The sequence below is a fragment of the Perna viridis genome, chromosome 13, assembly GCF_037379345.1.
Source record: "Perna viridis isolate PV_CMFRI_1.1 ecotype Kerala chromosome 13, ASM3737934v1, whole genome shotgun sequence".
Taxonomy (NCBI): Eukaryota; Metazoa; Mollusca; class Bivalvia; order Mytilida; family Mytilidae; genus Perna; species Perna viridis.
In genome coordinates this window covers 32,077,915-32,088,901 of record NC_142457.1, presented here as the reverse complement: position 1 = coordinate 32,088,901, position 10,987 = coordinate 32,077,915, and the positions used below count along the sequence as shown (strand labels likewise).

The window sequence follows — 10,987 nt, the reverse complement described above, 5'->3', positions numbered from 1 at the left end:
TCTTTTTTTCATTTACATCTAAATAGTATGGCCGCCTAGAAGGGACGAATAAAAAATAAAATTGTATCGTTATTTCGATATTTACATCATTATCTTAGTATAGATAAATCTCGATATATAACATATGTTGTTATCACCATATAATATAAGCATTTCATGTTGACAGAATATTATCGAATCTGGATCTCAAAATATATATTAATTCAACAATAATTTAATTTAAATATTTACGAAATTCATTGTTATAACAATTCAATTATATCGCTATAACGATATGACTTATTGTTGTGCGTCCCCTGTACTAATTTACCATTTTTAAATAAATGTCCTGTCGATTGATTTCAGTTCATAGCTGCATTAAAAATCTAAATTTATTCTATCATGATATAGTCAGCTGTTGCACATCGTTTATTTTTAAATTAAAATAAAAACATATATTACAATTTATACATTGTTATATAATCTACTAGTGAAATTTAAAAAAATGAAACGTATTGACAGAACAAATCTACAGCAGTTAATTCATTTTTCGTTCTCCTACACAAGGGGGTCCAAACAAGATAAATGTGTAGGACGTATCTATCTGGATATGAATCTTTTTTTTCCTTACTGTATATTTAACCACAATTGTATATGTCATTAGAACCTTAAGAATGAAGATCGATGACATTTGCAATATACCGAGACCATTTTCTTGTAGTGGACATTACTTCTATAATATAAAAATGTCTCTGAGTCACAGTAAACATTTTGTATCTACGAAAGACCGATCATACCATGACTTCTTTCACATTTCTTTCTTCCAAGTTGACATTCCTCAGTTCCAACTTGAAATTTCTTACTCCCAAATTGACATTTCTAACTGAGAAATGTCAACTTGGAACTGCAATACGACAACCTGAAGCTGAGAAACATCAAGGTATAACTGCAAAATGCCTCGCATCAATTGTGAAATGCAAAATAAGTCTTGGTACTACCGGTCTTTCGTGCAAATCACGTAGCGTTAATAACTTACAAATTAAGATTATTTACATTCCAAAAAAGCAGTATAACAGGCTAGTTAAAATTAGACCTTGCGTTCGTTTTTTTTTTGTTTTTATTTATTTTTTTATGTGCGGGAAAACATATAAACTTCGGAGGGGTTCATTTCAATTAGACAGAGCAGTATCACACCTATAAATTCAAAGTAATTAACATAAGGCTAGTTTTAAAAATGTCACTGTAGATCATAGACCAAAACAATTCCAATATTTATGTCACAGACTTGAGAATTAAGTTATTCCTCCATACTATACATCGTATCCAAATCGATACAAAATTTATGGAATGCTCAAATATTGGAACTCGGACGTGTTGGCTAACCTTTCCATTTTCATTATGTAAAATGTAAAAAAGAACTAATTGCATTATAACTGATTTTTTTTAATGTACTTAGGGTATGGTCATTATTGTAGGCTAACCACTCATTTTGCTTCTATTGTTTAACGTCTTTATGCGTTAACTAATTATTTGTATCTATATGTAAACTGTGTATGTTTGCTTCTGTTGTATACTTCGTGTGCAATTGCTTGAGTGTTCATGAAATAAATTGTTCGTAACATACATAAAAGAATGGTCCAGACAAGGACAGGAAGTTAAATCAAGGTACTCATGTACTGAAGCAATTTATATCGAACGTTTGAATTTTTACGTTTCAAATAATCGTCAAATTACAAAAAATATTGGAGAAAAGAAAAGTACGGGGATCGAATTCAAACGTATCTTAACACAAGCTTATTCTTGTGAATAGTTAATATTGACATCTTTAATTTGTTTCCCAAATTCACCATTCTGATTAAAAAGGACATTTAATAAACACACAACTCGTGATGCATCGTAGCAGGTTCAGGTATATTTAGGTTCGATGTTGCTTTACATGGAACATCTAGTTGAATGAACACAACATCCAATACACTGCATAATTGAACTACAAAGTACTACTTGGCCTTTTCCGGTTTCTAAATTTTCAAATCGGAATTCAATTTAAAGATCTTCAGTTCAAAACTGTCGGTCAAAGCATTCAAACCGAGGTCACAATTATTGAAATAAAGCATGTTCTTAGATAAATATTTCTCAAAACTAGTTACATTTCTCAGTTGATAAGCTACAGAGCTCAAATTCTACAAGTTATCGCATGGACACCTAAGTGACATGTAAAAGCGCTTAGTTTCTGAGCACCTAGTTCCATGGACATGTGCATTAATATAAACGCCAAAGTCTCAGAATAAAATTTCAACAATTATGTCTGAAGGAGACACTAGCCATACACGTTTAAGGCCCTGGAGCACCTACAGCTCTATGATAATAACGCATGGCCAAAAAGAATGATTACTAGTATTACAAAAAGCAGCATCATGAGATCACAGACTGACAACTATTACTGAGAAATGCATATTCGAAATTCTTAATTCATCGCTATAAACAAAGTTTCAATTTTATATGTCAACACCGACCTTCCGATGTCACGATGCGGTAACCGTTACAAAAATGATATACTTTTATCAAGATGGTTTTGGAGTTATGTTACCCGTTTGTTAAAAATTCAACAAAAATGAGCTGCAAACAATAGCATGGAATAGGGAGTGTAGTCCCTTTCAGGCACCCCTTTCTTTATATGTTTCTTGATCGGAACCATTGCCCCTTTTTCATAAATACATGGATCGACCAGGCCATGTATGACATATCTGAGAACAGCTCTTCCAATTGATGCTCAGCATTTCTCTTTATATTTCATTTCTGTAATCGATGACTATTTATAATCTCGCAGGGTTCATATTTCTAGATAAACATCAAATAGTTTAATGTGCATCTAAGAATAAAGCATATGAAGGCAACTTGGTTATTTCGACATATTGAATATTGTATAATGAACGATTGGTTTATACGGGTAAATGCATATAAATAAGCCGGTTCTGATAAGAGATTAGAGGTCAACTGTTTTAATGGATCGTTGTTAATACAAATCAAATCAATGATAACATTTAGTTCGCAGTAAAAGTTGTTTATAGCGTTTGTTTATTGGCGTTTATAGCATAGAATGTGATATATTAGACATACCTACCTATCTGCATTTAAACTTAATGGGGTATGTCAATGGGACTATTTTCCTGCGGTAGTGTAAGATAATTGCAGATGCTAACAGGCTTTACGTATCTAAAGACTCTGGCGACTGCTATATCAATTCTGATCGTCGATCTTAATTGATAAAAACAGACTGATTAACATTTAAAAAAAAATTTTATTACATCAGTTTTTCTGTCGTCTTCGATTTAGTTTTGTATTGGATTTTCGTCGGTGTTCCTTAAGGTTTCTATCTGGAACATACTACACAAACCAATTCCCTTCCATCAACATAAGGTGGGCACGGAGTGGCGCTATTGCATTTTGAGTGTACAGATAAAAGCAAAGACACATAGCTCCATGAAGAAGATTTTTTCAGGAAATCTGGATTTTTGTCGAGACATAGGTATTCTGACGCTGATGAATGTCCCGGATAGCCAGCCATTAGGTATCCAGTGTACTCCTTGGTCCATCCGTCATAACACGTCTTTCGTCCAGGGATCATTACGGTCGTCGATCCGGTCGAAAGGCAAGCGGCACATTCTAGTCGGTATCCAGTGTAACTGTTGTCAAACAAAGTTCGTTTGATATTGATATCATAATTGTAAATAATAGTGGCTCCAATGTAAGGCGACTTGTTAATTTTGTTGTCATATAGACCCCATTGTGGTTTATTTGGTAAACATAACTTATTTGGTGCGGCATTGCCACCATAATAATACGACCCTCCCGTAAAGCCTATAAAAAAGTAAAAGGGTTTAGCGTCTAATCTTCATACACAATTTGAATTATCGTTATAAATATATGTTGATCAACATCTCAGCCTAATTTCAACGTTGGTTCAACATTGTGTACCCGCTTGGAATATATTTTTATCTCTTTTCTACTTATCAGTTAGACTTCCAGATTCAAATAGAAGAGTTGATATTATACACATACTGCAAATGAGGGAAAACTATCGCCCGAGAGGAAATCTAGTATACCCTGCTCAACTGCATGCAATACGAAAAAATGAATTTGATGTCCGATAAGATCTTTCTTCAAGCAAGTGAAATTAATTACATTTCAGCAACAACTGATATCCACAATTTTTATTAGACAATCTGCTTTGTTAAATAGTGGGGAAAATAAAGAATCACTATTTTAATTTTTTTTTCAAAGGACAAGTAAATATTTTTTCTCACAATTTGGAACATTTAATTTTTTCAAAAACATCCCAAGTCCAAAGAAAGAAATAGTCCCTATATTGGTAAACTTTTTTTACTTTTTGGCTTTGAAGAGGTATACTGGTAACCTAAATGGATAACATAAGTAAGTGTTGTTAAATCCCAGTCGGTAACCAGTAATGCAGAGTAAGGATCTTACAGGTTTCTTATCTTAAACCATCGATCCATGCAAAACAAGTTTATAGCTCACACATTTAAGTTATATAACGTTATGAAGAAAAACAAATCCTAGTTAATGTTAAACTGAAAAATACATCATGATTCAATCTCTTCCTCTTACTGGTTACCGGTTTAAATTACACTCCTCTTTGTACAATTGTTGTGTCTTCTTTGCACCTTTACTAAATAAAAATACTGATGTTCTTTTTTTACATTTTTTGTCTCATTTTTTAACAAATAATATACCATCTGATGTTTTTGTTTGGGCAGAAGTATAATATATATACAAACGTCTCGGAATGTGACGACTCTATTCGCTACACTGCTCCATCGGATCATATTGATGCTGGGAAGATATGTAAACGTGTAGAAAGGTCTGAAAAATTCCCAACGATGTTAGAACTGTCAAATTTGCGATGCAAATTTTTGGTCGTTCCCTCCGCGGGACTCGAACTTAAACCGCTGTGACATCTCTGGCAACACCGCCTGCACAAAATCCAGCGCCCTAGACCACTCGGCCAGCTAGGTTATAAAAAATATAGCTTTCGCTGGCCGGGTCATTCCTCCTCGTAGGATTAATCTAGGGCTGTAACTCAGTACACGATGTATGGTTGTACGGGACAGTTTATTTAGATGTTATTATGTAGGATAGAGGATCAAATTAATGATGCATGTCACAACAAATCAATATTATACAAACGTCTCGGAATGTGACGACTCTATTCGCTACACTGATCCATCGGATCATATAGATACAGGGAAGATATGTAAACGTATAGAAAGGTCTGAACAATTCCCAACGATGTTAGAACTGTCAAATTTATAGCTATTTTTTTTATAGCCTAGCTGGACTTTGTGCAGGCGGTGTTGCCATAGATGTCACAGCGATATGAGTTCGAGTCCCGCGGTGGGAACGACCAAAATTTGAATCGCAAATTTGACAGTTCTAACATCGTTGGGAATTCATATATGAAATTACATATGTAATACTTAACAATTATAATGAAAATTTAGGAAAAGAACTAAAATTTAAAAAAAAAACTAAAATCATTAAAATGTTTTTGCTTTAGTATACAAACAATTTAAATGCCAAGTACCTCTATTATTTAACTATTGACCAACTACTCATGTTAATCAACATCAAGACTAAACAGTTTACCACTATTAACCATCCTCCACATATCAGGCTTAATTCTTTTATCCAATTTCTGACAAATATCTCAGTTAATCAAATTTTACCAATCAAGCATATCTCAGTTAATCAACTTTTTTTCTATTCAAGCATATATCTGTTAATCAACCTCTGACTATATCACACATACACACCTTTTTTGATCAATTTCTGACCAATCACGCATATCTTCTGATCTATCTTGCTACCACTGTAAACCAACTTTTGACCAGTCATTCATGGTTTTGTAAATAACTTTTGGACAATTATGCAATTAAGTATACCTCTATTAATCAACTTCTTACCAATCATGGGTACCTCAATGAACCGACTTCTGACAAACCACACATTGTAGGAATGTATTGACATAAAGCTTACCACTATATATCGTTTCGGCATTATGACTTGTGCATTTTGTTTTTCCCCAGTGCGTGTACGCTGTTCCTCCTAAAATAAATAATGTTTTATGAGTATTCTTATGCTAGATCATATGCGCATTAAAACTTTGGTTAATTTTCTGAAAAACAATTCACCAAATTTTTGAGTTCATATAAATATATATTAAAGTAGTCTTATCAGGAATATTCCTTGTACAATTGAAAATTTATATCGCTCCCTAATAAGAACATTTTACTTTGTAAAGTTTAAATCCGACCAGAGAAACTAGTGTTATCCTTTGATCATACAAGTTAATTTAAGTTTACGCAAAGTTACCTTCCGTAAGCACATTGCATAAAAACCTCAAAATTTATGCGGCACATTATTTTTGATCCTGAAACTATATTTTGCCTTGAATGAAGCATTGTGTAGTTTTGGTGGAAAAATCCGTTACCATGGCAATAGCAACTATACATGAATTTGAAATCCAAAATCTTGATTCGGCAAGTCATTTTTACTCTAGAAAACATGTTTCATCCCAATCAGAATATTTGGAAATTTTGACGGGAAAATTGGTCGCTATGGCAACAGGCAACATATCGTTTTCGTTTATTTAATTTCCTGTATAATTTTCGAAAATTCACATGTGAAATATGAAATAAAATTGGTAATTTCACTCTGTAACTTTCTCCCGCCAAGCCGTGACAACACGATTATCAATCCGCTTCTCACAAAATTCAAATTTTATGTAAAACAGTAATAAAATTTGTAGAAAATCAGTATAATAAATATGATAATCGGTCACTGTGTATACCTAAAATATATCACTGCTTTATACTTCAAAATATTGGACCAATGAACATGTACTGCGCATTTACTAGAATTAATAACGAACAGAATTCCAGTCAACATGAACATTTTTTTTTATATTAAACACAAAGTCAATTAATATCTATTCCACTAACAATTCCTATAAAAAACAAACATATATTCAGTAAAACTTATAATATTACCTTTTGCATTATCTAGTTTCAGTAGGATATCATCAACAGATTTTTTATAAGTCCTGATCTCTTTTCCAAGTTTCTTTTCTAAATTCGTCTCAACTCTCTTCTTCCAATCAGATAAATTGAAACTATTAAGTAAGTTTTCATGGGAAAGTTTCATCACATGTTTATGGTTTTCGTCAACTTTCTCCCAAAGTTTATAAAATTTTGTGTTGAGAGACGACATTTGCCTGGTCAGTAACCAAATAATTGCACTATCACTATTCCTTAAACTCTTCTGTTTGATTTCAGGTTCAACTTTACACTCAAAAGGCACAAATTCTTTGGAAAAAAATATAAATAGCAGAAGCCACCGCATTGCTTCTTTTTTAAATAAATTCTTGAAATGCAATTCCTTCTTCAAATTTTCTTGTCCAGTAAACTTATCAAGTTTGGGAAAAATAAAATAATACAGAAGCAGAATAAAAACCGATGTACTAGCATTAAAAAATTCTTGCGTGTCATCTGCCATGAAACATTATATTTCATTGATTTCAAAAGAACTCGATGCAGAATCGTATCAAGAGTAGTTTCGTTTTAGATTAAAAAAGAACTGACGGAGCTTACGTTGAAATCCACAAATAGAAACGTCGTTAATCCTGTTTAATTCCTGACAAAGTTTGCACGTGTAGTTATTGTACATTTCCTTGTGCGAGTGAATTTTCTAAGGTAGACAAACTAAAGTGAAAGTATGAATTCCAATCACCTAGTTGAATGGCAAGCCTAAGTGGGAAAAATCATACCTTTTAATGTTAAAAATCAATTTTCGAACAATCCAATTGTTAATATCTTAAAACTAAAAACTTTTTTAATTTTAGAAAAAAAATTAAATAAATTCCCGAAAATGTTATCAATACTTTTTTTATTGCATATTTAAAACTTAGATGAAGTTTATGATACTAGACAATTGAAAATGCCTTGTTTATATTAGAAATTCATTTTCTATAATGCTAAACATTGAATTCCTGATATTAAAAAAGCAATAATCTCTCATGGTTTTCAGGCGTGGATCCAGGATCTTAGATTAGGGAGGGGGCACACAGTTAGATATCGCCGAGCTGCAAAATTTCCTTTTGGGACTATTTTTCGGCGACGTGTATGTGACATCATGTCTGTTGTGCAGCTGTGATACACATTATTTGAAAAAAAATCTATTAACTATGACAGTGGCGTTTAAAATTTGCCACAAATTAGCCATTATTTCACACGAAGTAAACAAACAGACAGTTATTTGGGTCCTCAAATATTTCTACACTGTTGCTTGTACGTCACGTGAGGACATAGAAACTAGCAATAATTTTCATTCTCACTCGACTGGCATGAGATTGAAAATTACCCTATAGCAAGATCAAAGGGGTTTTAAACAAAATAGCGATAAATATTCATACTGTACAAATTTTAATTATACAGACTCTTGTGCTTATATATATCTCACCATGATACAGCATTTGATACAGATTTAGCCAAGTAGCATATACTGAATCAACCCTTGGGTAATATAGGTGTTTTGGATTGATATGGTATGTTGTACAGATTTGATATTATATATTCAGAATATTAAATCATGGGCATCTTCAGAATACAATAAATGTACTGAATGAAAAAAAAACCATTTACATCACAGATTTTTATTTTATCTTTTGTTTCAAATAGCAAGTCCATCAATATACTTATTAAAAATAGAATATTTGTTTTTTTTTTCTGTTAACTGCACCATAAGTAACATCAAGGAATCATTCAATGACTGCTTAAAACTCCATCTTCTTGTCTGGAAGGGAAAATAATTGTAAAATCAAAGTGCTGTAAGCACTGGAGGTTTTCATTCATATGAAAATTGTAGCATGAAAAATTTCAAAGACTACACAATGTAAGATAACAGTGATTACGCATTAGCATTTCCCATATAACATGTATATAGAACTGTTTTTTCCTAATATGTCAATCTTTACTATTGATATCTGAAGTATAATCAATGATCAAACAGATCAAACTTTATAAGGCTAAAAAAACATGCACCACCGCATCAGTAAAACATGCTAGGTTCTCAGGCACCGACGCATCAGTAAAACATGCTAGGTTCTCAGGCACCGCCGCATCAGTAAAACATGCTAAGTTCTCAGGCACTGCCACATCAGTAAAACATGCTAGGTTCTCAGGCACCGTTGCATCAGTAAAACCCTCCTGCATCTGTGATTTTTATTACGGTAAAATCCGGAAATTTTCATATCCAGTCCATAATTGACTTTTACTTAGTCAACAGATTTATCTGTGTGCTTGACAGAAAGGTAAAAAATATGATGCAAATGAGGCCGTTATTTAACATTGATTACTACAAACGAAAGTATGTCTTGTGGCAGAGAGATGGCTGTTTTTTCTTGCCACATTTCATTTTCCAGTAAAGTTTTAATGCCATGGGGTACTTCATTTAACTCCTGAACATCCTGTACGTTTACAGAATTGTTCAATTCAATGAAATTTCTCGAAAATAAAAGAAAACTTGCTTCTGATATAGAAAAAAAAGCACAGGTACAAGATGTGGGTAAAAAAATGTTCTATTTTTCAAAAGATACTTAAAGATACTTGAGCCAAAATAGCTTAAAAGTTTAGGACAGGCACTGACAAGAACAATTCATGTCTGGACCTGTGTCACCGTCATTTATATTCAGTAGCACATAAGTGTATTCAATATGTGTATTAACACAAAGCAAGTTAATTAACTACAGAGTAGGTTATAAATCATCAGTAATGTAATAATGAAGGTAAATAATTTTTAAAATGACAAAACATGCTAAAAAAGTAGGAAAAAAATAGGAGGTGCACCTCTTCAACATGTATATAATCACTGTGAAAAGTTTGAATAATAATTTAATACTTTTTGAGATACAGATTTACAATATTTAGCTGGGCCATGAGCCCATGATAGACTTGTCAGCTGCTATACCAAACATAAAGCATTTTTAAGTCCCTACATTGTAAATTTTTGGACGGGACAATATTTGCTTAACCTACAAAGCCATTAACACTTGGAGCTTGCCATACTTTTATAATTCATAGAATTATAGATTTTTTCAGTAATGGCACAAAACAGGAAAACCAATCCTCTTTTTGAAAAGAGTGCCATGACTGGAAAACATGAAATCAGAATTTTAAAGAAAACAAAACAGCCTGTGAAAACATCTCGAGATTTCATGGTTTTGACTGGAAGCATATTTCAGTTAAGAATTCAAAACAGAAAAACCAGCCTAAAAAAGTGCCAAAAATCAGGTTATAGGAAACAAAATTGAGTCTATGACCATGAATACGAAGAATAAAAAGATTTTCAGCACTTGCTGAAAACGTATTTCAGTTAAAGCACAAAAACAGAAAAAACACCCCCATTTTTTAAATGCAAAAGGTCCTTGAACTAAGATATTAAATGTCCAAAATTCATATATTCAGAAATAAAATTTAAAATTATGTGATCTTTCTTCCATCAATATGAATAGGCCAAAGTTGTATTCAAATGGCTTAAAGTATTCTGGCGTTCTTGTACAAAGTGTTGACAAACGGCCAGCGGTATAATATGCCCTATTAAAACTGACAGACTTAAAAGAGTTACCACTAAGAATGATCAATAGATGAATAAAGAAATCAAGGGGTACTAGTTTTGCTTACAGCGTACGACATGTAAGTAATTAAGAGGGTATGTCGGATAGGAGGAAACAGATACACTGTTTTTGTTGTGCCTGACAGAAGCTACCTACCACTTTCTTCTATTTTCTTCCCTGACCAGGATTTTTCCAAAGGTTTCAGGAATTTTTCAAATACATTCATGTAGGCATTCAATGACGTCTTCTTATAATCTAGAAAAAAAAAGAAGACAAAAGTTCTTTGGATTTTTTTTTACATCATCAATCTTTCAACATGAT

General features: G+C 32.6%; 2 protein-coding genes across 4 annotated transcripts in view; both read right to left on the bottom strand.

Annotated features, from left to right (window-relative positions):
• Positions 1-421: 421 nt before the first annotated feature.
• Positions 422-7,633, bottom strand: LOC148600342 (uncharacterized). Of its 2 annotated transcripts, none has more exons than XM_088557725.1 (3): positions 7,047-7,633; positions 6,034-6,102; positions 422-712 (listed from the first exon to the last, which is right to left on the bottom strand). In XM_088557725.1, exons 1-3 carry the CDS (start codon positions 7,549-7,551, stop codon positions 648-650), a joined length of 639 nt encoding a protein of 212 aa, XP_088413851.1. In that variant the 5' UTR covers positions 7,552-7,633; the 3' UTR covers positions 422-647. The 2 variants fall into 2 exon arrangements, with proteins under 2 accessions (XP_088413851.1, XP_088413850.1); XM_088557724.1 differs by lacking the exon at positions 422-712 and adding an exon at positions 3,258-3,837 and having other exon boundaries at positions 7,047-7,544.
• Positions 7,634-8,691: 1,058 nt separating this feature from the next.
• LOC148600340 (DNA primase small subunit-like) overlaps positions 8,692-10,987 on the bottom strand; it is a 39,388-nt gene continuing 37,092 nt past the window's right edge. For both annotated transcript variants that reach the window (XM_088557033.1, XM_088557032.1), the window contains exons 12-13: positions 10,823-10,921; positions 8,692-8,847 (exon numbers count right to left, since the gene is read on the bottom strand). In XM_088557033.1, coding sequence (XP_088413159.1) covers positions 8,828-8,847; positions 10,823-10,921 — 119 coding nt within the window. In that variant the 3' untranslated portion in view covers positions 8,692-8,827. The remainder of the gene's footprint in view (positions 8,848-10,822; positions 10,922-10,987) is intronic.

Coding starts and splice junctions, on each gene's coding strand:
- LOC148600342 (XM_088557724.1), bottom strand. CDS start 7,398: ATGCGGTGGCTTCTGCTATTTATATTTTTTTCCAAAGAATTTGTGCCT. Junction 6,103..7,046: donor GAAACTAGATAATGCAAAAG/GTAATATTATAA, acceptor TATTTATTTTAG/GAGGAACAGCGTACACGCAC. Junction 3,838..6,033: donor TGCCGAAACGATATATAGTG/GTAAGCTTTATG, acceptor ACTTTTTTATAG/GCTTTACGGGAGGGTCGTAT.